Raw genomic sequence first — 27,490 nt, forward strand, 5'->3', positions numbered from 1 at the left:
CCGGTGTGTGGCCGAAGGGGCCCCAGGGCCCTGCCCTGTGGGAGGAGGGCAATGCAGTCACATGCTCAAGACCCCACACCTAGCACATCAGCCGAGGAAAGTGGCCTGGACACAGGAGGTCTCTTTTACAGGGGGCCCAGGAGGAAGGGCCTGCCCATCCCACAGGCAGCTACTAGAGCGCAGAGTCTACACAACACATGGCCTGAGACTGAGGTAGTGTGGGCTGCAGGGGGCTCCCTGAGGGTCCCTAACTGGCCTCTGTGCTGGGCAGACAGGGTACCCAACCTTGGCCAAAGGTGTCCATGACCTGAACCTCACAGCCTGCAAGTGTCACTTCTCAAGCAAAAGGAATTTCTCTGGTGTAATTAAATTAAATATCTTATAGGAGGATGACCCTGCATGATCCATGTGAACCCAACACATTCAGAGGGTCCTGGGAGAGGAGGCAGGGAGTGAGGACCAGGGCTGGGGATATAAGCAGGGAACACAGAGACAGAGAGAGTGCGGACGATTTGTAGTCATTTTTTCTAGGATGAGTTCTTGAACTTAATTGCCCAACCTCATATAACCAACACATCACTAAATATACAAAACTCCTTAAAAAATCAATAAGGAAGAAAACAGAAAACCTAATATAAAAACAGGCATAAAATTTGAATGGAATAGAGTTTTTTTTTAAGGGTATCATAATATCCAACAATAAACAGGCCATTGATGCCATTATGGAACAGGAAACAAATGTGGGAGGCAGGCAGAGTCGCACACTGGACCCGATTGTCTTCTGCTCCAATGAGGGGGAATGTAAACCAGTGGTCCCTGTGGAAACACCTTTTGGTATAAATCTACCAAAGTTGAACATACGCACACCCCACGACCAGTCACCCACCACTCCTGGGCATGTGACGGAAGGAAAGACGTTCATTCATACATTCAAAAAAATATATGACACCCTAGAATGTTCCAGCAGTGCTGTTTATCATGAGCCCAAATGGCTAGATGGGGCAATGTCTGGGACCAGGATTCTGGCCACGTCTGTCTTGTGATCTGAAGGTCAGTTCATGGGGATGTCCACTCGGTGAAAGCTGCGGTTCTATACACCTGTGTGTGTACTTTTCTGTAAGTATGTTGTATTTCAACAAAACCTACTTTAAAACATGCCAAGGAGAAGATGAAAACAGTCTGATTTCTGAGCCCTGACTTCTGAATATAGGAGTCTACAATTCTGCTTGGTCTCTTCATAAGCAAATACAGATATGCCAAACTAAATTTTCAAACGAGGAATGCATGTGTGGACGTTTGCCTGAGCCATTCCACTTCTAAGAAGTCATCCTAAAGAGCTAAGGGAGCAAGGGCGCAGAGGGCTGGGCACAGGCCGCCGGTGGGGGCGCAGACCCGAGACAGACCTAAAACTGATGCCGCCATAAAGGGTGTTGTAGGGTCTATAGTTATTGGTTTGGTGACTTCAGTGACAAAGGAACTATCCCCCAAAGGCATTACAGCAGGCACTTTGGGAGGAGGAGGAATTCTGTCTCACTGGGGAGGGAAAGCATAGCAAGACCAGCCATCCCTCCGGGGGGTGTCAGGAGAGGTGGGGAGCCAGGACACTCTGGGGCCCCACCCAGCCTACAGCTGCACCACGCCCACACTGTACCCTTGGTGCAACCCCTTGTCTGCAGGTGGAAGTCCCAGATTCGAGGTCAGAACACAGCCTGGGTTCATCACTTTCCCACCTCGATTTGTACCCTGCAGATTAACAGAGAAAACCCACATAGTGGGAAATGGAGGACCCCTGCCTGGGTCCCTGGAAGGATTGCTGCAGTCCGATGGGCAGGGATGGAGGTGCAAGTGCTCTCTCCCCACCCCTGGGGTTAACCAAGTACCTTCTTAGGAGCCTCCAGGGTTCCCTTGCAACCAAGAACACTTCCCCCCTCTATGCCAAGAAAAGAAGCCACCCCAGCCTCAGGCCTCAAGTACTTGCTGTAGAAAATTCCCGCGACCTCCAGGCAATGTTTTGCCCACAAAGACGAGGGGAACAAACAGGCCAACAGCCCAGCTCTCTGCCAAGTCAGCCTCATCTCACGGGCCCGTCAGGGAGCACAGACTGCCATGGAAAATGTTCCCATCAGACAAGTCGTTTCAATCCAGAAAAGCACGCCTCCCAAACGTCCTCAGAAATATAAAAGCAACCTTCATGAGAAAAATCCCCAAACCCCCAGAGAACACTTGGCTAAGACAAGCCTTAATTACCGTCCTCTTCTGGTATGATAAAAACTCTTCTCTGCCACTCTTCAAGACAAGATTCCTTATTCAAACACTTTCCTTTTTTAAAAATAACTATAGTAACCAGCCATTAAAACAGCAACTGCATTTTAATCCACCCTTTCTTTTTCTCTGGTTTTCAAACTAGCACCTTTCTTACTTCACAGAAGACAAAAATGCCATCTTCTGCAAAACCTCCATCCACGGCACCAAGGCAGAGCCTGTAATTCTCTGCAGTAGGAGGGAAGTGAGGCTTCTGCAGAACAGACCCCCGACCCTCGGACCCACCTCTGCCTGCGGCAGCTTCGCACCATGAGAAACAGCCCAAAGACTGCCCGAGCCTTCTCAGAGCTCTCAGCTTCCTGAGTCTGCAGGGCTGAGAAATACACATGTATCCCATGTATACACACTGCCATGGTGTTCTTAAAATGTATACATGCGGCCATGCATTGCCTAATTACATGTTCTTTGGAACGTGTCATTAGACAATTCCCTCATGTGAGAATGCCACAAAGTGCACATAATCATGAAGGGTTGGCACAGCACCCCTCCCACCAGCCGGGGTGGTGCAACTCATCACCCCCTAGGATACACATCTGGGCAGCAGGTGACTGTACTGAAAGCTGCAGGCAGCAGTAACACAATGGTAAGTATTTGTGTGTCAAAACATCTAAACATAGAAAAGATGCAATGAAAATACTGTATTATAATCATATGGGACCCCGACAGTATATGAGTTTGTCGCTGACCAAAACGTCACTACGCGGCTCAGCACCCATTGCACAGTGGTTACAGCGCCAGCCACATGCACCGAGGCTGGTGGGTTCGAGCCTGGCCCAGGCCAGCTAACCAACAATAACAACTGCAAAAAGAAAATAGCCGGGCATTGTGGTGGGCACCTATAGTCCCAGCTACTTGGGAGGCTGAGGCAAGAGAATCGCTTAAGCCCAAGAGTTTGAAGTTGCTGTGAGCTGTCATACCACAGCACTCTCCTGAGGGTGACAAAGTGGGACTCTGTCTCAAAAGGAAAAAAAAAGTCACTACTCAGCACATGAATATATGTTTTCAAAATGCACAGCAATGCTAGACTTGGTCGGCTGCAGTACCAAGCCCCTGGCTTTAGCACCACCAGAAGCCACCCTTGACTTCCTTCTGCCAGGCCCCAGCCCTTCCTACAGGCCTCTGCCCCGATGTCACAGGGAACATCCCAGCCAGCAGGGCCACCCCACCTGTTTCCTGCACTGACTCCTTCCCAGGCTCTGCGATGGGCAGAAAGGCACTGTAATTTGGTGTGGTTGATTCTAGACTTGGCTGCTTTTAAAATCACTACTCGGATCATCCAGATGAGAACCCAGGGGTATGCACCTAGGAGCTTTTTTCCCCAGTTATCTCCTCAGCAGAGACTGACGATCTCTCTGCTGTGTCACTTCATTGCCCCCAACAACCAGGAGACTCGAAATAAGGGGAGGAAGAAGGCAGCCTGGGGTGAGATCCATCTGCAAACAGACACAGACTTTTCAGTTCCCAGGATGGTGGCCACGCCCCCCACAGTGGGGACATGTAGGTGCACAAGGTTGTTCACTGCAACAAATCATTTATAGTGACCAGATATGGGAACAATCCGTGTGCCTGTGAGCAGGAGAGAGCAGGAGTGAACCAGGTGCCAGCTGGATAAACCCACGTGGTGGAGCAGCACCAACTGTGGGGCAGTGGGATGACCTCTACAGCTGGTTTAGGACCAGCAATGTCCAGGACACACCATGCTGCACAGAAGGACAATGCGCAGGCAGCACAGGCAGCGTAGATCCCACTTAGGACCCACGGTGATGTCGCTCAGGGCAGATAAATCTGTAACTGAAAACAACCAGCATGGGGGACCCACGGTGGAATACAAACGACAAATGACTCTGGCTGCCTCGCAGGTGAATGGGAGCACCACACCCAAGGGAGGGGAGAAGGAAAGAACCAGGCCATGTGACTTTGGGAAGTGCTATTTAAAACGTATGGTGCAAAACCAGAGAATGTGAGAAATGCTACCCTCTAGTCAGTAAATCCATTTCTCGCAGGGCTCTGGGCTGGCGATTGTGAAGTGACGTCATGTGTGTGCACTGCCTTTAAACAAGTTAGACTAGTGAGAACAATGAGGGATGAGTTTCTAGCTTTGGGAGAAAAAAAAGACATATGAGAAAAGGCTAAAATGAAACCTATGGTCTTAGACTAGACAGAATTAAATTATGTTTGTTTGTTTGTTTGTTTGTTTGATTTTGAGACAGGGTCTTGCTCTATCACCCAGGCTGGAGTGCACTGGCAGCAGCCTAGCTCACAGCAACCTCAAACTCCTGGGCTCAAGGGATACTCCTGCCTTGGCCTCCTGAGTAGCTGGGACTATAGGGGCCTGCCACAACACTTTGCTAATTTTCCTATTTTTTTTTATAGAGATGGGGTCTTACTATGGTGTCCAGGTTGGTCTTGAGTAATTCTCACAGCTTCCAGGCATGAGGCACCACCCCAAGTCTGAAATGACATATTTTAATACACAGAGACACACACACACAAACTCACACACGTGCACAAGCGCACATGGATAGATACAGATAAATGCAGACACAAATGTGTGCTGCTGTGAACATTCATACATGTATCTCCCAGCTAAGTTCCCTGTGACACTCCAGTAGAAATGTGAACATCCAGTCCCCAGATCCTGGTTTCTAAATACCATTCTCCAATAGGATGAACCCAGGCTCTGTGCTAAAATGGCTGAGTCCATGAGCCTAGGATGTCTATACTGTCAGAAAGTAGGGAAGGACTCAAAAAGTAGGGGGGGGGTACAAAAGGGACACGGGAACCAAGTGGACAAAGCCCCCATGGTCACAGCTGGGACAATGTGAGCAATGAAATAAATAAGAACAGCACTGGACCATGATCTGTGGCAGGGGTCCTCAAACTGCGGCCCGCAGGCCACATGAGGCAGTGTGAATTGTATTTGTTCCCATTTTGTTTTTTGACTTCAAAATAAAATATGTGCAGTGTGCATAGGAATTTGTTCATAGTTTTCTTTTTTTTTAACTGTAGTCCAGCCCTCCAATGGTCTGAGGGACAGTGAATTGGCCCCCTGTTTAAAAACTTTGAGGACGGGGCAGCGCCTGTGGCTCAGTGAGTAGGGCGCCGGCCCCATATGCCGAGGGTGGCGGGTTCAAACCCCGCCCCGGCCAAACTGCAACAACAAAAAAAGAGCCGGGCGTTGTGGCGGGTGCCTGTAGTCCCAGCTACTCGGGAGGCTGAGGCAAGAGAATCGCTTAAGCCCAAGAGCTGGAGGTTGCTGTGAGCCGTGTGACGCCACGGCACTCTACCAAGGGCAGTAAAGTGAGACTCTGTCTCTACAAAAAAATAAAAATTAAAAAAATTAAAAAAAAAAAAAAAAACTTTGAGGACGCCTGATCTATGGAATAAAGTAAAATCCATGAGTCACTGAAACAAAAATAATGTTGAATAGATAAATAACAGTTTGTCCTTGTAATAGAATTGCAGTTAACGAGTGCAGAGGGGAATGAAAGGAACAGAATGTCACCATCAGGAGAACACACAGCAATCACTTTTGCAGCTGCAGGCTAGTACCATCAACTCCTCGAGATCAGTGCAGAAAGATGAGATAAAGGACGCATGGGTGGTTTAATGGTATCTCCCTCACCAAGATACTTATTACTGGCAAAGGGCAAAACAATAACTTGATGATAGGCAAACCCAGCTGATCCCACTCAACCAGGTGACTCACTCAAGCCTCACCAGAAATAATAAACACCCACTCCCTGTGCTGCCCATGACGAGGGCTGAACTGTCCCCAAAAGTCATCTGTTGATGTCCTAACCCCCAGGACCTCAGAACGCGCCTGTATGTGGAGACAGGGCCTTTGAAGGGGCAACGAGGTTAGAATGAGGTCATTGGGTGGGTCCTAATCCAATCTGACAGTGTCCTCTTGGGAAGAAGAGATTAGAGACAGGCCTTCATGGCAAGGGGGACACCGCTGTGAGCTCACAGGGAGGAGACCGTGTCTGCATGCCACAGAGAGAGGCCGTAGGGAAAACCAATCCTGCTAACATCAAGATCTTGGACCTCTGGCCCCCAGAACTATGAGAAAATTAATTTCTGTTGTTGTGGCAGCTGCAGGCAGACTACCCCAGCCTGACCATGTCATCAGAAAGGCACAATCTCACTTCTGTGGCTTTCTCATCAACCTCATCACAGCCGGGAGAAAACATCTGATGATCCCAAATTGAGGAACATTCTACAAAATAATGGGCCAGCGCTCTCCAAAAGTGTCAAGGTCACAGGAGACAAAGCAAAGCTGATGAACCATCACCAACTGAGGTTGCCTAGGAGATGTGACAACCAAGGACTCCTTCAGAGCCTGGATCAGCTCCTGGAACGGGAAAAGCCCTGAGTGAGAGAACCCACACAGTGCTGGTGTGGCCCGAGCTCCACCATGGGCTGTGGAGGTCAGTTAGTGTCATCGCAAATTTCCTGGTTTCAATAATTGTGCTCTAAATCACTATTGTTAGGGAATATCCGTAAACGGTACATAGGAACTCCGTACTATTTTTGTAATTTTTCTCTGAGTTTAAAATCACTTCAGAATAAAAAGCTTAAAAAATTTAGTTTGTAAACTGTTGACCTACTGCCCAAATTTAACCCAGGGATGTGTTTTGTTTGACAACAGTGGAAACAAATTTGAATTAGCTCCCAACAGATTTATCCAGAGATAAGATTTAAAGCCCAGATTTAGGGCTGCTCTTCAAAAGTCACAGGTTATGGTAATACCCCAAGAAGGCTGAGGGCTGCCTTCCATCACATCAGTCACCCCAGGCCTGGTCCATGGATGTGCTGGGGTCTCAGCTCAATGTCCAGGCACAGCCTTGGCCAGGGTACTGCTGTGAAGTCCACAGCTTGCGAGGGCCACATTGCACCATCCAGACAAGCACTGTTTTCAGAAGTCTAGGGCTTGGCACACATGCCCCACTTTTCTACCTGTGCCTCCCCATGTGGCCCACCCCTCGCCCTCCTCTGGCCCCTCTCACCCCTCCTTGTGAGCAGGGGTGGGGCTTGGAGTACAGAGGTGGTTGCTTCACCCCTTTAGTGCCCAGCCCCAACACCCTGGGGCAGAATCCCTGGACTTCTCTCCTGTCCTAGAGCCCGAGGTTTCCTTCCAGCAAACTCTGTCTGTGCAGCCAGGGGAAGTTTCTGCTCCTACACTGAATTCCTGGCACTCACGGCCCCAGAGACCACAGCAAGACCAGCCTGGCTCCTTCTGCACTATCAGCCACAGGCGCTCTCAGACTGACCATGACAGGCACATGAGCAATCAGAGACTCACAGCCATTGCCACATCTCTCCTAGACAGCAGCACATACGGTGTAGCCTGTGCTCCAGTCACGGCCCATTGCGGAGCGTAGGCTGCACCCACACAGCCCTGGTCCTGCCCTGGATGATGTTGGCAGGCGCAAGAGGGCAGAGCCCACTCCCGTCAGCACTCAACTCCCGCTGCCTCAGCACCCTCACCAGAACCGATCCCTTTCAAACCTGACGACAGCCTGGCTCATGGCCTGCCTTCAGGATTGAGCTGAAACTGTTTCAGGAGTGAATTTTTGACAATGGCAATAGAAACTGACACCACTCAGCTCTCTGCCATATTTATTTCTGGTTTTCTAATTCTCAAATTTGCCAAAGTATCTACTTTGGTCAAGTCTGACTTTCTTCTTCAGAAAACAGTTTCATCTTCATTGACCTAGGAAAGGTGACATCTCAATTTGATTTGAAAATTAAGATTTCGATTAAATGCAGTGAGCAATTTCAACTGACAGAGCACTGCAGTTTCTGACAGGCTCTTTATGTCAGGAAACACCAGCATGTACCAGAGGGAGCAAGAGGTGGGCCATCCTGGGCCAGTGTTCCCAGGTGGTGTGTGTCCACCGTTTGTGTCCAGCCCCTCTGCTGACCTGCCAGAAAGGCCTCTGACCAGCCACCTGCCACCCGGTCTTGGGGTCTGAGCTGCAGAAGGTCTCAGTCTGATGAGCTCCCCTGGATAGGATGACAGCCAGCCCTCAGGGAGACCCGAGGAATGGCAGGAGCTGGTCAGCAGAGGCCACAGCAGCTCAGCCAAAAGTTGGGGTCTGAGTCTGAATTATTTGATGGTGCCTGCATGCTGCGCTCTGATGCCTGGCATGAGCTCGAGGACTCACCTATCTCGTGGGTCTGAGCCCAAGGCCACAGAGATGGAGCCCCAGCCTCACCAGGATGCCACCTGTCATCTACTGCCTGGCCCAGAGCCCCAAACTCTGCAGGACCACAAAGAACCAGCAGCAGCTCAAAAGCAAAACCCCTCACTGACCTTAGACTGTCCTGAAAGCAAGCGAGTATGCTTATCTATAAATGATGCAGAGATTAAGAGAGTTCTCTGAGAAAGAAGTTCCATGAGAACATAAACATCTGTTGTAACAAAAATGATTCAATAGTGCCATTAAATCCATTGAACAGTGTTAAACAGAACATGATTATATGCCCTTCGCTTGGCATGAAACAGACTGATGACGGAGCGTCACGAGGACACCGGGTAAGCAGACGCAGCTTGTAGGGCCTCCCACTGAGGCACAGGTGACCTCTGTCTCACTGGGTGACAGTCTCTCAGGGAAAGCTCCAGAAGGACCCACCCCTCTGCGACTGCAGTTCACTCAGGTGGCATCGCGGGAGGGTGGCAGGGGTGAGGCAGAATTCGAGGCCCAGGGGAAGGTGGATGTGGCCCCAAAATAGGACAATGGGCATGTGACTCAGTTTACCTCCTCCTTGCCTCCTTGGGAGCTGGGCCAGAGGGCTCTGAGGGAGGATGGAGGCTGCCAGTTTGGGAACAGAGGCACGAGGTCCCCTGACATGCCCTGGATCTATGACAATAAAACAAAGTCATTTTCTACTTCCCAAAATCCAGGGTCACACCAGCCCGATCTAACAAGGATGAGGTGAGGGTGCGTCTGTGTGTGTGTGTGTGTGTGTGTGTTCTGGGTGCTGTGTGCATTTATGTTGTGTGTTCTGGGTGCTGTGTGCTTGTGTGTGTGTGTTCTGGGTGCTCTGTGCATTTGTATTCTGCATTCTGAGTGCTGTGTGCTTGTGTGTCTGTGTGTTCTGGGTGCTGTGTGCATGTGTGTTGTGTGTTCTGGGTGCTGTGTGCATGTGTGTTGTGTGTTCTGGGTGCTGTGTGCTTGTGTGTCTGTGTGTTCTGGGTGCTGTGTGCATGTGTGTTGTGCGTTCTGGGTGCTGGGTGCTTGTGTGTCTGTGTGTTCTGGGTGCTGTGTGCATGTGTGTTGTGTGTTCTGGGTGCTGTGTGCATTTGTGTTGTGTGTTCTGGGTGCTGTGTGCATGTGTGTTGTGTGTTCTGGGTGCTGTGTGCATGTCTGTCTGTGTGTTCTGGGTGCTGTGTGCATGTGTGTTGTGTGTGTTCTGGGTGCTGTATGCATGTGTGTTGTGTGTTCTGGGTGCTGTGTGCATGTGTGTTGTGTGTGTTCTGGGTGCTGTGTGCATGTGTGTTGTGTGTTCTGAGTGCTGTGTGCATGTGTGTTGTGTGTTTTCTGGGTGCTGTGTGCGTGTGTGTGTGTGTGTTCTGGTCTGTGGGTCTGTGTGTTCTGGGTGCTTTGTGCATTTGTGTGTGTGAATTCTGGGCTGTGTGCTTGTGTGTGTTTTTGTTCTGGGCTGTGTGCTTGTGTGTGTGTGTTCTGGGTACTGTGTGCATATGTGTTTGTGTTCTGGGCTGTGTGTGTGTGTTCTGCGTACTGTGTGCATTTGTGTGTTTGTATTCTGGGCTGTGTGTCTGTGTGTGTGTGTGTTCTGGGTGCTGTGTGCGTGTGTGTGTGTGTGTGTTCTGGTCTGTGGGTCTGTGTGTTCTGGGTGCTGTGTGCATATGTTTGTGTGTTCTAGGTGCTGTGAGTGTGTGTTCTGGGTGCTGTGTGCCTTTGTGTGTGTGTATTCTGGGCTGTGTGCTTGTGTGTGTTTGTGTTCTGGGCTGTGTGCTTGTGTGTGTGTGTGTTCTGGGTACTGTGTGCATATGTGTGTGTGTTCTGGGTGCTGTGTGCATTTGTGTGTGTGTATTCTGGGCTGTGTGCTTGTGTGTGTTTGTGTTCTGGGCTGTGTGCTTGTGTGTGTGTGTTCTGGGTACTGTGTGCATATGTGTTTGTGTTCTGGGCTGTGTGTGTGTGTGTGTTCTGGGTGCTGTGTGCATTTGTGTGTGTGTATTCTGGGCTGTGTGCTTGTGTGTGTTTGTATTCTGGGCTGTGTGCTTGTGTGTGTTTGTGTTCTGGGCTGTGTGCTTGTGTGTGTGTGTGTTCTGTGTACTGTGTGCATATGTGTGTGTGTTCTGGGTGCTATATGCATGTGTATGTGTGTACTGAGCATTGTGTGCATGTTCTGGGTGCTGTGCGCTTGTGTGTATATGTTCTGGGTGCTGTGTATATGTGTGCACATGTGACTTGCACTGTGACTCCCTGCAGCCCAGACACTTGAGCTCGGCCATGTCCTTCCCTGCCAGGACCTGCCCATCCCCTGGACCTGACACTGACTCTCACTCCCCACCCTACCCCCACATCATCTGCTGTGACCCCCAGGGTCCTTGTCACAAGGGCAACTTCAACCTCAAACACACAGAGGTCCTTGAGTCTTTGTAAATGAGCCTTCTCCACTCTCATACACTCCTAGTTATGGGCCTAGACTTTCTCAAGGCAGCATCACAACACCCTGAAAGCTGGGTGTCTCCCTCTGCACATCACAGCTGAATTTCCCACCCGCAGGCTGAGCCTGGGGAGTTTGGGGAGTTAGCAGTGTCCTCACCACCAGGGTGGGGGGAAGACTCAGTACCAATGTGGGTTCTGTGTATGCACAGAGGGACCCACAGATACAACCCCAAGACAGGGCCTCTCAGGGTGCCCACTGACTCCAGTGCAGCACAGTCAGCAAGCGTCTCCCGGGCCTCTTGCTGCATCAAGCTCCATCATAGCACCGGAGCAGGAAAACAAGTGACTCCACATTAGACTCTCCAGAAGCCTGTGGGCTGTCTTAGGAGACTTGCATAAACAATCAGCTGTTGTAATGAAGCGCGAATGAAGCACTCATGTCTGGCATTTCTGGGAGGGAGGGAAACATGTGTTTACAAGCGCTAGGGAGGACTTGCGCCCAAGGGAGGTCCAGGAGGAGGTGCTGCAGAGACAGGTACCAGGGATGGAGGTGGCACTCAAGCAGGAGCCATGCATTTCCTGGACACCACAGTAAGGACGTAAGTGGCACCAAGGAGCTTTAGGAAGGACAAGGAGACCACAGCCAAGAAGCACGGGGACGAGGGAGGCACCACCACAGGAACACAGAGGCTGGAGCACTGGGGCAGGTCGAGGCGAAGTCTGAGGGAGGCAGCCGACCTGTCTCTAGACTTGCCCAGCTCACTCTGCACCCAGGAGTGTGGGCCCCTCTGGGGGAAAGAAAACACTGTCACCCCCAAGGAACCCTGGGCGCCCATCCATGTGTGGCACAGGGCCGGCCTTTAGCAAACTTGGTGGCATGAAGCAGAACGACACAGGACGGGGTGAATGACACAGAACATTCTATCCTAGCCTTTGAACGACCAGAATATTCTGAGCTCTCTGATCAATTCCTTGAAAAATCCCAACTTTTGAATGTTGCAGCAACCCCGTACCCTACCCCTCAAGCCTGCCTGGGTAAGCTGTGCGTGTGTTTCTAAAGGGCACCTGTGCACCTGTGCTGATGTCTCCATCAGTCTTATCACCAGCAAAGACAAATGACCTGCAGAGAGGCCTGAGGTTGCGGTGCATCAGGACAAACAGCACATCGCTTAAAATCTGAGGCTTAGAAACAGTTTCTCCTGAGCTGCATGGGCTGTTCCACTCAGACAGAATGGAGTTCTTCACCTTGCTAATGGCTGTGACACCAGGTAACTGAGAGATGGCCGGTCCATACCCTTCCTCCTGAAGGGGCACTTGCTATAAGTCAGATGAAGGTCCAGGGAAGCTTCCTTTGGCCTCAGAGGCCTTTTCACCCAACACTGACACTGGGAGGCTTCCCATTTCATTTCATAGCCAGAGTCTCAGGAAAAGGAACCAATACCAGTGAGCAGAAAATGCCAACTTTGGCCAGCACCGATTTCACCTGAGGTTCTCTGTACAATCCATGGACAGGCAAATGTTTGTCAGCGGAAAGCCAGATTGAAGGGCAGCAAGGACAGCGAATCTGCTGAAACTCACCAGCTTGTGCCTGAGGTGGATGGTGACGAGAGGAGACCCGGACAGGTTTTGGGACAGTGTCGGTGGCGGGGAAACCTCCAGGGAGATGAGGGCGCTGGCAGCAGACAGCAAACAGCCTTTGTAGCTAGCTGCCTCTGCGATCCTTGGGGGAAAATGGGAAATCATCACAATATGAAAAATAGAGAGGGGAGTCACTCAGCTGGAAGTTGGGTTTAGAATTTAATGTCAAACCCAAAATGTTTGAGACCAGAATCCTTTTTAGGTGGAACTCTGATTTCTGTTGGGCGGTACTTGCAGCTCTGGGTAACATGGAACCTGCAGATGGATTCGGTGACTCATTACCCTGGTTCCAGGGTTTGAGTTCTACCCATCCACCTGCACTCTGAAGATCTGATGCCAGGACCAAGAGGTGAGACAGGGCCCTTGACCTCAAAGAGTTTGTAAGAGGAGGGAGCTGACCCGGGCATGTGGGAGAACGGGGTGTGCATCTCAGGGATCCCCCTTACTCAGCCATGTGACCTTGGGCAGGGAGCTCCTTCTGTCTGAACCTTCACTTCCCTACTTGTGAAACGGGATGATAAATGATGTTGTGTTGGACACCAGCTGTTGTGACCCCAGCAGTGCTTCGATCTTCTCCTGATAAGGTACCTCGGTTTCCCTGTAGGGCACCCGCAGTCCACTTGGCCTACATACTCTGGAGGGGACTCTTTCTTGGCTCAGGAGTAAACCCTGGTGTCCAGGCCTAGATCCATCAGCACCACATCCCTAGGCCATGACAACTGCTGGGGAATGAGCTTGCAACCACAGGCAGGCAGGAGCACTCAGCGCTGCCCACATGGTGACTCTGCTAATCAGCTCCTAGCCATGCTTGAAATTTGAAAATTATGTTAAAGGCAAAAAGACACAAACATCCAATCATCTTGCACAGTAAAGGAAGCCAATTCTCCCTCGCATGTTCAGGGGTGCCAAGCGCTACTTAAACAAGTGACTCATTTAATCCTCGCAGTGACCCTCAGAAATCAGTCCCGTCATCAGAGAGGCACACCAGGTACAGACGCAAGTCATTTGCTGGGGTCTAGGTGGCTAACAGGGGCCATCGCTGGGAGGGCGACACCAGGAGGCTGCACCCACACCTGTGCCATGATCCGCAGCACTAACCGTCCCCTTCACAGGCCAATTCTGACAGGGAGACCTGCGGTGCTAAGTGCTGATTCAAGAGATTTGCCCAGCTCCAGATCCAACTTCCCCGCACACGTGAAAAACATTTTCCCCTCCCTGCAGAGTACACTGTTCTGCTTTCCAGCATTTAAATGTGCTACTGACAAAAGCCTTGCTGTTGGGGATGTCAATGCTAGTGATGGGTCAGGGCAGGGGGCCTTGCTGTCCAACCTCTGGCACCTCGATATGAGGGGAAGTGAGAGTTGACCAAAGGAGCCCAGGACAAAACACGTGGGTCCTGAGGCTCCCATGTCCTCTCTGCAGGTGCCGGGGGCAGTGAAGATGGTGGGGGGCTGAAGACTGAGGCTCTGTGGGTGGGCCATCTCTCAGGGTGGGCTGGGGGTCTCCCGGAGCCAGCACCTCAGCCTCTCCTTACCCATCACTGCCAGGGCAGATACAGGGAATGTCTGCTGGGATCTACAGACCAGAGCCCAGGCCAGCCTCCTGGCTCTGTAAAACAGAGCTGAACTGGAAGGCAGCCAGCCCCCATTCCCTGCATGTTGTCTGTGGCTGCCTTCACCCTGCAAGGGCAGAGTTTCCAAAAGCCACAAATATTCACAATCTAGCCCTTTATGAAAGAGTTGGCCAGCCCCAGCAGGAGCCAGGAGTCTACTTCATTATAGAGTTGACCCTAAGCTGTATATCCCGCCCTGATGTCTACAGGCCATGCCTCTGACTCTTCTGTGTGGGAAAGGGGTGTGCAATCCCCACAGGTTCCCCCTCTCGGCCTGCACGGGTCACTGCTGTGCCTCACAGATGTGCGTTTCATGTATTTCATTGAAAAGCCAGTTTCATAGCAGAACCTTCACCCAGAAGGATCAAGGAGAGGTCAATTTTTCATTCATGATTTTGGGTTTGAGCAAATTTTCCCCAAATAGTTGAGAGGGCATCTCTTTGAGGAAACTAGATTGCACTTTTGTATAACCATTTTTGTGAAGAACCTTAGAAATCACACACTTCCAAAGAATGACAGGTCCCCCAGGTTCTTTCATTGTAAGGGCACCTGGAGGAGGGCAGTCTCCTGGGACCATCGGACCCACAGGGTTCTGACTGTGTTTTCAGGAGAGAGCCCCCCTCCCAGACCTCAGAGCCCAACCCACAGGAGCTGATGCTGCACGGCCTTCCTGGGACTGAGCCAGCACAGGGGCAGCAGAGGCGGGAGCCAGCAGAGGATGCATCTGGGCCCTGCTAAGCCTGGAGCCCACCTGTTCCTGTCTTCTTCTGTCCTGTGACTCTGTAGTCCCTGCCTCCTGGTTACATTATTGTCAGTGGCTTTGCCCACTGTGTCTATCACAGCCCCCACACCTGCAACAGGAGGGCAAACTGAGTTCAGAGGGGGAGGCGGCGGCAGCCGGTGCAGCGCCTGGCGTAGCAGCTCTGGGTCTTGCTCAAAAGGCATTTTCTGGCTCTAGCAGTGAAGCGCCAAGCATTTGCACAGAGTTCTTTGACATGACATTGTGTATGGGGGAATGTATGTCAGGGAGCATGTCACCAGAATCAGCCACCCACAAACAAGGGCACACACCCCTCCCTCCAAGCTGCATGGCCCCGAGAAACTCACCGTGTGGTGGCTGGTGGGATGCTGCTCAGGTAACGGTGCACAGTGTGGTAGAGGAGCCCCACGATGGTGGCCCAGCCTGGGGAGAGAGCACAAGCCAAAGACACCTGTCAGCAGCATTCAATGTGACAAGCAGGAGAGACACGAAGCCCCCAGAGCAGCCATGCATGGCACAGTCTCTTGCACCCAAAAACTTGGGGCAGCTCCATCCACTGGGGAGGAGGAAGTGAAGAGCACTCAGGGCAGACTCTGAGTCTGGTAACCCTGTGTCAATGAAAATGACAACTCCTACTGCGTGGCCTCTGCTAACTCCAGATGTGCAGAGGCTGACGCCACCGGAGAGAGTCGGACTAGCCACAAACATCACAAGGTCTGTGCGGGCCTTTCAGGGGGCAGTGGCAGCTTCCAGCCTTCCTGTGTTCCCTGGGGGGTGGGGGACAGGTGCAGTTTATACAGGGCCGCAGAGCCCTGGATGCCACCGTGTCCCACCTGGCCCTACCTCACTATTACATAACCACTGTGAAGCAGGAGGCACCTTGTTCTTTCACTCTGTTCACCCCAGAGGGCTGCCTAGAGGGGACTAGTGGACATGCTAGGTTGTCCAGGGACATCTGTAGAGCGTCAACATCTCAGAGTGTACTTAGCGCAGATGCACTATCATGAGTGCTCGACTCAATTATCACAGTGATACAAGACGGGAATAATACTGTCCCCGCCTCTGGTAAGGAAACTGAGCCACAGGCCGCTTCAGTAACTTGCCCTTTGACCAGTGAGCCCAGCTGCTAAGTGTGAGAAGTCCCCAGATGCAGAATTGGCCGCAGGCCTGTTGGCTGTGGGAACCCAAGCCCCAGCCCCATAGGACTCCACCCAGCCTCTGTGGGGATATACGTGAGATAGCTGCACTCCTGCTCCTCCCCAGGAGCAGGCACCCCTGACACCCAGCAGGTGCAGCAGGTGACCAGCCAGGGTACCTTTCCCACAGGCTGGCCTCTCACTGGGAAGGGAGACATCTGACCCCAGCTGGCCCAGCCCCAGCCCTGAGGCAGAGCCCGGGAAAGGTGGTGCGACCTCTGGCCAGGGCATCTGGAAGGAGAATCTACAGTTCTCCCCCACAGGGGAGTGGAGAGGGGACGTCTGCAAGGGCATGTTCACTTTTCCAGGGACAAGAGAAGGTCGTGGTCATTGCAGCAAAGATAGACAGAGGTGCCTGAGTCCAACAGCACTCCCTGGTCAGAGTCACAGTCCTCGCTGCTTGTTTTTTATTACAAGGTTGAATACGAGCCTCCTCATAGTAGAACCTGGAGCCCTGAGTGGATGAGCCCCCTCACCTGACCCACGGCCACCCTGAGCAGGGCCAGGGTGGTGATGGCCCCAGCCCATCCACTTGTATTCCACTGACCTGGCACCGTGCAGACCTGGGAGGACACCAGCGTCCTCCAGGGCAGGGGCAGGGACAGATGCACTCACCTTGGCCACAGAAGGCCTCCTGGGGAATCTCGATGTAGCTCTGCCCGTGGGCTGGGAAGCGGTAGTGGGAGAAGTTCATGGCCTTGAGCAGAACTTTGGCCACAGTGAACTCTGCAAGGAGAAAGGGTGGAAGCCACAGTCAGCAGTTGGCAGGGACCTGGGACCAGGCTTCGAACCTATCTGCTCTTTCTTTTTTTTTTATTTCAAATTAATATGAGGGTACAAATGTTTATGTTACATTGTTTTCAATTCTAAGGTAAAGTTCAAGTCATAGTTGAGCTATTAACAGAACAACTTCCCCTAGAGAGTGTCAATTCCCTTAGCAGGCAGGGCCCTCCAAAAAACATAAAGAGCAGTAAGCATCCGGAAGTAATTGTGACCAGAAGGCTAAACCTTGGCTGCCAATCTGGGTCTCCCACCTAAGGAGATCCAGTACACAGGAAGACCCCAGGTGCTGAGGGTGCTGCTGCCCTGCAGGCTCTGGGGAACCCTGGGTGACACAGAAAATGAAGATGTCTGATATTCACACTGCAGGTATGTATGTCACAGCTGACACTATGCTCTAAAGCTCATGGGTCAGTTAAGCTCCTTTCCCCGGCATGCCCCTCGGTTAAAGCTCAGCACCATGGCTCTCCATAGGTAACAGAAAGCCATCACCTCACAATCACCCAGGAACTTGGACCCAGACCAAACCACACCAGCTGACACAGGGAGGCTGACCCTACCTCTCCATCCCACAGACACTCTGGGGGATGGAGGGGCAGGGTGAGATACTTACATGGCCCCCATGTGTACATCGTGGCCCAGGATGCCTACCCTGACTCCAACCAAATGTGGCTCTGCACAGGTTATGGGGCTGGTGAGGCCCCTCCCTGCAGAACCCCGCAGCTGGCACTCCCACCCCATCCATATGCCGCTGACCACTACCTGCCATGGAGGAAGAGCCCGCAATGATGACCTGGGGCTCGCTGGCCTGCAGATTGGAAGCTATGTGGCTCATGACGGTATCAATGGTATTGACCAAGCCCAGCACCACACTGCCATCCTAGAAGAAACACAGGCGTGAGGGGGCCGGGAAAACCTACTGTACTTGGCCATCACACAGAATCCGGCTGCCTCACCACAGCCCTATGGGATGGGGAAGTCACACTACTGCTCTGTTTCACAGACCGGGAAGAGACCACACAACTGAGTTCATGGAGTGTGGACACAGGCCAAGGTGGACCGGCCACCCAGGCCACAGGCTCATGCATTTCTGCACATAAGATGCAGTGGTCAGGGCTTCCTGGCCTGAGCTCTGGCCTGACTCACAAGGAGCCTTTAGTAAGTCCTCAACCTGCTCCTGGGCCCTGAGTGCTTCCTAAGGAAGCGCCTGACTGCCTGTGGGTCCCCTCTGGGATAAGAACACCAGCAGGTCCAGCCCATACCCCACGTCACCCTCTGGTGTCCTTGGCAAGCCCAGTGCCTCCCTTCTCCTGCCAGTGCCCCCTGCTGCCATTCGGACCCTGGGCAGAAAAGATCCTGTGCACACTGCCCTTAGAAAGCAACTCCCTCCTGCCAGTCGAGGGCCTGTCCCTACCCCTCAGATACACACCCCTGAATGCACCGATCTCAGCCCTCTCCCACACCTCCCCACCCTGCCTCTCAGAGGAGACTCTGTCATCACCCCTCACAAACCATGCTCATGAGAGCCTGATGAGCTGGAAATAAGGTGCTGTGGCCAGTTTTGAAAATCTGTCAGGCCCCTGGCACAAAGACCTTTAAGCCCCAGGAAATCTGTGTTTCTGGCATTCGGTTTTGCTGGGTAGCAGCTAATTCATACATTTTCTTTAATGTATATTAGAGCCTGCCTAAGTCTGAACACTTCCCTGCTTATTCATATTTTGTAACAGATTTGCATATTTCACATTCAGAAAAACCTAATTTAAAACAATGCACAAAGCCAGGCACAGTGGCTCATGCCTGTAATCTTAGTATTTTGGAAGGCCAAGGTAGGTGGATTGCTTGAGCTCAGGAATCTGAGACCTGGCTGAGCAAGAGCAAGACCCTATCTCTACTGAAAAAAAAAAAAAAAAAAAAGCAGGGCATAGTGGCAGACACTTGTAGTACCAACTACTTAGGAGGCTGAGGCAAGAGGATTGCTTGGGCCCAGGAATTTGAGGTTGCTGTGAACTATGACACCTCAGCACTCTACCCAGGAGTCAAATACAAGAAAAAAACAATACACAAAATATGTCTGCTGCAGCCTCTTGGGTGTCCCCCAGACATCTTCCAGGCTATAGTCTCATGCTCAAGTTCCCCTGGACATCTGAGCCTTGAATTATACTTTTTAAAAAAGAACTCATTTCTAGATCTTACATTCTTGACTTTGTTTCTCTCCCTTTCAATGTTAAACCTAATCTCATTTCATTTGAACTTTTTCAAACAAAAAGTTCTTCAAATGTAAACCATAATATAATCTTATTAATAACGAGAGAATGTCTCAATCTGGCAAATGTTTCATAAATATTTATACAGGTTCCGGAGATGAGCCCTTTAATATCATGCTGGTGTGGTTAGGCCCTTCTGGGCCAAGGCAATCAAAGGTCCTCCTCACCCATCTCTGCTCCTGCCCTCAACCTTGGAGGCCACTTGTTAAAAAGGCAGAATTGGATGGAGAGAGCTCCTGGCCTATGAGCAGGGAAGAGGCTCTTCTTACCCACACAGGACTTTGCACAGTGAGAAGTAAATTTCTACTGAGCTGCTGAGGCATATTTGTTAGTGCAGCACAGCCAAGCCCATCCTGACTAAATCTGTGTTGTAGACAAGTATTTGACATCATTAGAAAATGTTCTCAACACAATTCAGGAAAAACAGGTAAAACTGGATATACAATATGTTTGCAGAATATATGTATGTGTGTGTGAATTGAAAACTAAATTGTAACAAACATAATAAGACAAGAGTGTTAATAATAATCTCTGAGTCTTAGGATTTCAGGCCTTTATTTTTGATGTTTTCTATTATCTGAATTTTCCAACTTCTTCACAACTATTTATTTGTTTTATTTTTTAAACAAGTAAAATCATATTAGAAAAGTTATATTTAGAAACAAAGATAAAATTGTATTTTTTAAGTTACATTTGGAAAGAAAGAAAAAATTATTCCATTCTCCTTTCAAATTATTTTGACCACAGAGAAGAATAGAAATTTTCTTTCATGCTTTAATCATGAAGTACATGTTGTCACCTGTTCTGCTTTAGTGATCTTTAAACATCAAATGTGGGTTTTTGTTACCATTCAAGAATGACATGCTAGTAAAAAATATATTCTGTAAAGGGATAAAGACTAGACAAATATTCCTCATTAAAAAAAAAATCATTTTCTTCTTCAGTGCTGAGAACAGTAACACATTACTGCTACTCACGCAATTCCCAAGTCAGAGAGAAGAGAAGACATTTTGAATCAGCTGCATATCCTGTCAAAATGGGCTCTAATGTCCCAGATGTCAGAACTGAGACGCATCAACCCTTTTATAGATGTGAATTGGGCCATATTATGCCACTTCCAGGAAGACTAAATGGTCCCCAAGGTACATACAGTTTTAAAGATCAGAATGTTCTTTTCTCTTACCTCTGACACATCGTTCCAACTGGGCAGTAGAAGGACCTGTCCCGCCGCTTTTAAGAACGTCTAAAGGGGGACAAAATGACACTGCTTAGCATATATTCTTGTGCCTCAAGTCTGAAGACCTTCCTCACATTCCCCAAGGTCTCTATCAACCACCGACTCAGTTTTGAGCACAGCAGTAAACAAAAACAGCTCATGTTAGTATATCAGGTTATATTTTACAAAGCCCTTCGATGGAGTTAGCTGATTTGTAAAGTCAGTAACAAGCACTGAGAGGCCAGAAGGGACAATGCAGGGTTATGGCAGAAGCCATAAGCACAGCACCTGGGAACACAATAGGCCCTCAGTAAATGCCTGTTGGATGGATGAATGGGTGGGGAAATGAAAAAAAAAAACATGGCCCACTGAGTATGCCAAGCTGATGCTGAAACACCTGTGCCAATTATAAAACAGAGGGTCTTCAGGCGCCTTGGGGTTCAACGCCCATAGCTCAGTGAGTAGGGTCCCAGCCACATACAATGAGGCTGGTGGGTTCAAGCCCAGCCCAGGCCTGCTAAACAACAATGACAACCGCAACCAAAAAATAGCCGGGCGTTATGGCAGGTGCCTGTGGTCCCAGCTACTCTGGATGCTGAGGCAAGAGAATCGTTTAAGCCCAAAGAATTTGAGGTTGCTGTGAGCTGTGAGGCCATGGCAGTCTACCGAGGGTGACATAGTGAGACTCTATCTCAAAAAAAAAAAAGTTTGGTTGACTTGTTACCATTCTAAAAATAATGAAATTAATTTCCAATATTTTCCAACTAGAAGATCTAAATGAAAATATGTGAATTTCCTGCTTCTTTTGAAAAAAAGCAGACATTTGGACACGGCCCACATTCCCACAAAATCACAATTGACCTGAGCTGAGCAGCAGCTGCCCCCTTAGAGGGCCTGTGTTCCCCAGCTCACCGAGGTCCCCACCACTCCCTACTGCCTCACGCCTCATTTGTTTCACTACTTACATTATTCATGTAGGTGTTTAACTGTCTCCTACTACAGGGACCAGAATTCAACTGAGAAGCTGACCTAAATCACCCATATTTCCACCAACTCCCATCTGCAGAATACTCATGTTCTTCCTCACACTTGTAAACACAAAATGCTTAGAGAATAAATCATCAAAACTCTTCACCCTTTATCTTTATTTGATAAATATATATTCAGACCCTAAGGGCAAGGCCTTAAAGCTTGATAATATGGAAAACAATCCTGATCCCTGTCCTTGTTGGGCTGGAGCAGGGTCTGCAAACATTTTCTTAAAGGGTCACATAGTAAAGCCTTTAGGCTTTACAGGCCACCCCGCTGGGTCACACTCAACTCTGCCAGAGGTGCACCAAGGCAGCCATAGACAATACAGAAACCAAGGAGGGCAACTAATAAAACAGTATTTACAAAAGCGGGCAATGGATCGGATTGGCCCAAGGGCCATGGTTTGCTGACTCCTGATCCAGAACAGTTCTCTCACGTGGAAATACAGTATGAACACATTCGTAATTTTAAATTTTCCAGTAGCCATATTGAAAAATGAAACAGAAAACTGGTGAAATTAATTTTAATAATATATTTTACTTAGCTCAATAAACCTGTTATCACTTTGGCATGTAATCCATGTGAAATTACTAACAAGATAGTTTACATTCGTCTCTGCACAAAGCTTTAAGACCCCAGTGTGTGCCTAACACTCCCTGCACGTCTCCATTTGGGTGAGATGCAAGCAGTTGACAGCCACCTCGCAGCACAGCACAGAGTGGCCCCTTGTGCCAGGGGTGAGAAGCCAGAACCCATGGGAATTGTCTGGCACGTGCCAGGGGCTTTTATCAAATCAGAGATCGCTGGAGTTTGAGGTGAATCTGCACAAGGCAGATTCATTCCAGGGCACTGAGAGTTGGGGTCCACACCAGAGGCCTCAATCTGAAGACCTCTGGGCTAACTCTGCCTTGCAGATGGCTTTTATTTGGTGTGCATGTAATTCCTTTTTAAATTTCATTTTGCTGGGACCAGGCACCATGGCTCACACCTGTAATCCCGGCACTCTGGGAGCCTGAGGCAGGTAGATCGCTTGAGCTCACAAGTTTGAGATGAGCCTGAACAAGACCCTATCTCTAAAAATACCTAGGCATTGTGGCAGACACTGGTAGTACCAGCTACTTGGGAGGCTGAGGAAAGAGGATCACTTGAGCCCAAGAGTTTGAGGTGGCTGTGAGCTATGACACTATAGCACTCCACAGACGACAAATTGAGACTGTCTCAAAAATATATATATATTTCATTTTGCTACCCATTTTTTTTAAATTGGGAGATTTTCCATTTAAAAAGCCAGGTATAGGTCTTTCCCTGCAAAATCGGAAGAGGTAACCCTCATGGTCAAGATGCAGAGGTCTTGTGTGGCGGCAGCTCCCTGCACACAAGCTGAATGGGTTTGGGTTGCCCCAGTCTCTGCCCCTCCCTATTGCTGCATCTTCCCTGCATCCTCCTGCCTCATCTGTCTGCCTGGAAGGCCCCAGAGCTGACTCCTGACTCAGCTCTAGCTGATGGAGAGAGGGGAGCGGCAGGGAGAGGGAGACACAGAGCTTGGGTAGGAGGTCTCCTAGGTAGACCTGCACTGAGTTCTGTGTCCCAAAATGGACATCCTTTAAAGGATACAGCACTGCCCAGGCCTCTGCTGGGTGCTAGGCAAACACGGTGAAGTCGCAGGCCCCTGAGGGAGGCGCTGCTGGGCTGTGCAGAGCCAGCCAGGGACACACCCTCCGGTTGCCCAGGAGAAGCCTGGAATCCAAACTTCACGTAAAAATTCCTGACTTTTAAACTCTATATAGGTCAAACAAAACACGTGTCTGGGCCAGGACTCACAGCCCCAGCACAGACATCACACGACTTTACCTCGGTGAGGTTCAGGGCTGTTTCCTCTGAGAGGGACTTATTGGGTAAGGTGAGGGACACATTTTGAAGGTAATTCAGCACAATTCTGGCGCTTTGGAAGTTTTTTCTCTCTTCTGTCAGATTGGTTATGATGGGATGGTAGGCATCTGTGGGCACCTGAAAGAGGTCGGCAACGTGAGTTCCTGCTAAGAACCAAACCCAAAATACTCCACAGAAGTTCCATGTGTCCTACTGTGGGCCAAACACTTTTTATACAATGATAATAATGATACAGTCCAGATGCAGTGGCTCAGGCTTGTAATCCCAGCACACTGGGAAGCCAAGGGGGGCAGAATTGCTTAAGCTCAGGAATTTAAGACCAACCTGAAAGAGTGAGACCCCATCTCTGCTAACATAGAAAAATTAGCCACTATTGTGGCAGGTGCCTATAGTCCCAGCTACTCAGGAGGCTGAGGCAAGAGGATGGCTTGAGCGCAGGAGTTTGAGGTTGCTGTGAGCTGTGGTGACACCACTGCACCCTAGCCCAGGTGACAGCACAAGATCCTGCCTCAAAAATAGATAAAATGAAATAAAGATATAGAACCTCCTACACAGCTGACACTTTTGAGACTATTTGGCATAGGCTAACCATTCGTCCTTAGGACAACCGCATGAAGCAATCATCTCATGGACAGAGCTAAGCGCAGAGGGCTCCACCCAAAGATAAGTGGTAGGACCGGGATTCAAAACAGGTAGAACTGAGCTCAGGCAGACGGTTCTGAGTCTGCACGCTCACTATTACCTTAAAGTTCTCAGGAAAGGAAAGTTCTGTGATTCCAAACACTATTCCAGAGGGTAACATTTTCTATAGGAATTGATCATTTTCCCCAAAGTCAGAAGGGAAGGGCACAAGCAGATGTCCCTCTACTCCCCACTCACTGAGCCCCTGCCTGGGAGGCGACCTGAGCCGTCAGCCGCTGCTGAGAATCTCATCTACTCCTTTTAGGCACCTGGTGACAGGAAGGAAGGGGTTTCTCCTCCATCTCTTAGCCAAGAATTAGTATCCAAGTTGGCTTTTCATAATCATCTCTTTCAGTTCCCCTGCCAACAGGAGCCTGCCCAGCCAGGGAGTGGAATTTTATCCCTCTCGGCAAACGGTCTGAGCAAAAAGACATCAACGGGGGCAGCAGGAAGCCAAGGAAAACGCATCTGCTCACCACGGTGTTTGCTGTGGATGTCACAACGAGGCTTGGCAGCGTTGACAACAACAACACATGCTTTCCTGGAGAAAAAAATAATAATGCTTAAATGGGGACTAAAACATGGCCACCTTTTCTAACCCCAAGGCAGACCTGTTCCTATTCAAAAGTTTACCAATTTCAGGACATGGAAGACCCCCTGAGAATGTGTTGAGCAGGGACATTGCTGGCGGGGAAAAGGGCCCATCAGCTTAATGGGTAGACCGTATGGATTTTCCTGAGTCAAATTATTTTTCCATTTATATTCTAAATTGCTTTTGAACACCCTTCATGCAAGTCATTATTTAAAAAGATGATTTTATTCAAGGTATTACTGATTTCAAATAAAGAACCAAAGAAAATAGATTCTTGTTGCATCCAGACCAGAGATAAAATGCAGGCAGGAGGTGGGGTGGGGTGGGGAGGGTTGGCGGAGACACAGGGGACTGGAGAGCGCTTTCCTCTGAGATGCACAAAGTGAGAAGTGACCTCAATAAAGCAGTGGAAACATCTCCCCTGAGCTCTGGCACCCTGAGGCGTCTATCAGCGCCTCCTCTCACACCTCATGGGCTGTGTAATGAACAATCACCGGTAATGAAGCTGTCCAGGTCAAAGGCTAAGCTGTGCTTTGCTGTTCTCAGCCTGTTCTCTGCCTGTTCCCCACCACTGATTTCTAACCCTACCATCTCCTGACAAGCTCACAGACGTAACTAGATGTGCCGCTTCATTTATGGGACATCTCTCAAGGTCACTTAGGGATGACCAGAGGAAGTGACATCTTCACCTTGCTGGCTCTGACAGTGACTGGGCCCTGGGGTTTGGGTGGGGCTGGGCATCTGGCTGGAGAATGCAGGAGGTATGATGCTGCTGGGACAGCTCTCCAAGTCAGAGTGATATTCGCTCCTCTGTGCTAGCAAGTTCCGGATCATCAAGCTCACGCTTAACTCATGTCACAACAAAGGGAAGAGCAATGAAGACACACCAGTTGCGAGACCAAAATGGAGAGGAGACTGCCGGTTCCTTGGCCCTCTCGGATCCTACATACTGAGGCTCTAAAGGCAGCCTTCTCAGGTCCTCTGTTCACAGAAGCATCTGCTGTCCATCCCAGGGTGGGGGCAGGGGGCCTGGCCCTGTCTGGACAGGTGGCTCAGAAGATGATGCCTACTTTGGCGCATGGGGTTAGAAATGAGCAAACCCTCCAGACAGGTAACTCAGAAAAACACCCCTTGAGACACCTGTAGCCCCAGCGTAGCCCCAAGTGCAGACAGATTTTTACATGAAGAGTAGGTCCTGCCTATTCCTGAGCCCACGGCTCATACACGGCATGTCAGGCCCCACCCAGGGCTTTTGAGGGAGACCACCAGGGTTATCCTTCCTACACCCTGTCTTCAGAATCAAATCACCAGGTGACAAGGAATTCTGATGGACCCAGCCTGGTTCAGGAATGGTGCAGGGCATGCACTCCCAAGAGATACAAGCATTTGTACAGCATCTCCTGGGAATCCCTCGAAGAAGTGGGCATCACCCCCACCAAGTGTGGAGGGCCAGAGATGAACTGGTGGCAGGTTGCTGAGCTGGCTACAAGGCCCAGAAATAAGGGCACCTCTTTCCCATATCATTAAAATAATAGACTATTGGGAAGGCGGGATTTGTGTCAGGCTTTTCATCACACAAACGCAAGTACTATCTTGGTTTCAAAGTGTCAACTCTGAATTCTAGGCAATAAAATCTTGTAGATTGATTATTTTTTTTTTCTTCCAAAGGAAAATGTATTTTGCCCTTCTGTGAAAGGGAACAAATTCCATTTTTCTGGGTAGGAGCCAGGAGACAGAGTCAAAGGCCATAGTGGGCATTTGCAGGGCCTGCCCGTGCAGAGCCTGCTCCTTCTTCCGAGATCAGCACTCTAGTGGTCCTCTGTGGGAGGACCTCTCCTGCGTGTGTTTCAGATGAAACTGACCTCATTGCCCTTTCAAGAGTGGACTCTGACCCAGGCCTAAGCCAATTGGCGTATTCTATATGCCCTGCCACAGCAATTGACCCGGGAAAGACACGTGGATGGATACGAGCCCCCAGGTGAGTCCTGCCCCGCCTTAGTGCAGCAGGCAACAGGACAGAGAAGCACCCTTTCTTCTGCCAAGACTGCTGGGGGCTGAGGATGCAACCCCGGAGGGATGCCAGCCATTTGGGCACCTTAAGAAGGAAGAAAGGCAGGGACGAATACAGAGATTCCAGTTGATGTCATCTGAGTACCTGGACCACACAAGTTCTGAAGCAATCCTCCCCGGCACTGCCCATTGTGTGAGATGGGTTATTTTGAGCTCAGCTCTCTCACACATCATCAACAGAGTCTTCACCATGGAGGGACTTATTGTCAGAGCCTCAGCAGAGGCTGCTGGGCAAGAGCGCAGCACTTTCACCTCCCAGCCTAGGCTCCTGCCACCGGCCAGCCTAAGGTATGCAGGGGGCCTACCTGGTGGCTATTGTTTACCGACACATTATTTTATGTGGACATAAAGAAACTGTATTCACTTGTAGGCAAAATGAGAATGCAATAGTAGGAGGAAAATGAATATTAATTTAAAAAATAGGCCAGGCACAGGGACTCAGGTGTGTAAGCCCAGCACTTTGGGAGGCTGAGGCAGGACTATTTCTTGAGGCCAAGAGTTCAAGATCAGCATAGTGAGACCCTATCTCCACAAGAAACAGAAAAGAAAAATTAGCTATAGGGCGGTGCCTGTGGCTCAAAGGAGTAGGGCGCCAGCCCCATATGCTGGAGGTGGTGGGTTCAAAGCCAGCCCCGGCCAGAAACTGCAAAAAAGAAAAAAAAAGAAAGAAAAAATTAGCTAGATGTGGTGGTGCTCCTATATTCCCAGCTACTCAGGAGGCTGAGGCAGGAGGATTACTTAAGCTAGGGGATAGAGGCTGGAGGGAGTTGTGATGACACCACTGCACTCCCAACT

General features: G+C 50.0%; 1 protein-coding gene across 2 annotated transcripts in view; it reads right to left on the reverse strand.

The window, feature by feature from the left end:
- The window catches only part of ADGRD1 (adhesion G protein-coupled receptor D1), a 130,679-nt gene that overhangs the window by 71,640 nt on the left and 31,549 nt on the right, over positions 1-27,490 (reverse strand). For both annotated transcript variants that reach the window (XM_053589533.1, XM_053589532.1), the window contains 7 exons: positions 24,510-24,574; positions 23,314-23,469; positions 20,398-20,457; positions 17,713-17,830; positions 16,786-16,896; positions 15,322-15,397; positions 12,543-12,684 (listed from right to left, as the gene is read on the reverse strand). In XM_053589533.1, the coding sequence (XP_053445508.1) occupies positions 12,543-12,684; positions 15,322-15,397; positions 16,786-16,896; positions 17,713-17,830; positions 20,398-20,457; positions 23,314-23,469; positions 24,510-24,574 (728 nt within the window). The remainder of the gene's footprint in view (positions 1-12,542; positions 12,685-15,321; positions 15,398-16,785; positions 16,897-17,712; positions 17,831-20,397; positions 20,458-23,313; positions 23,470-24,509; positions 24,575-27,490) is intronic.

Source organism: Nycticebus coucang, chromosome 4, assembly GCF_027406575.1.
Source record: "Nycticebus coucang isolate mNycCou1 chromosome 4, mNycCou1.pri, whole genome shotgun sequence".
Classification (NCBI taxonomy): domain Eukaryota; kingdom Metazoa; phylum Chordata; class Mammalia; order Primates; family Lorisidae; genus Nycticebus; species Nycticebus coucang.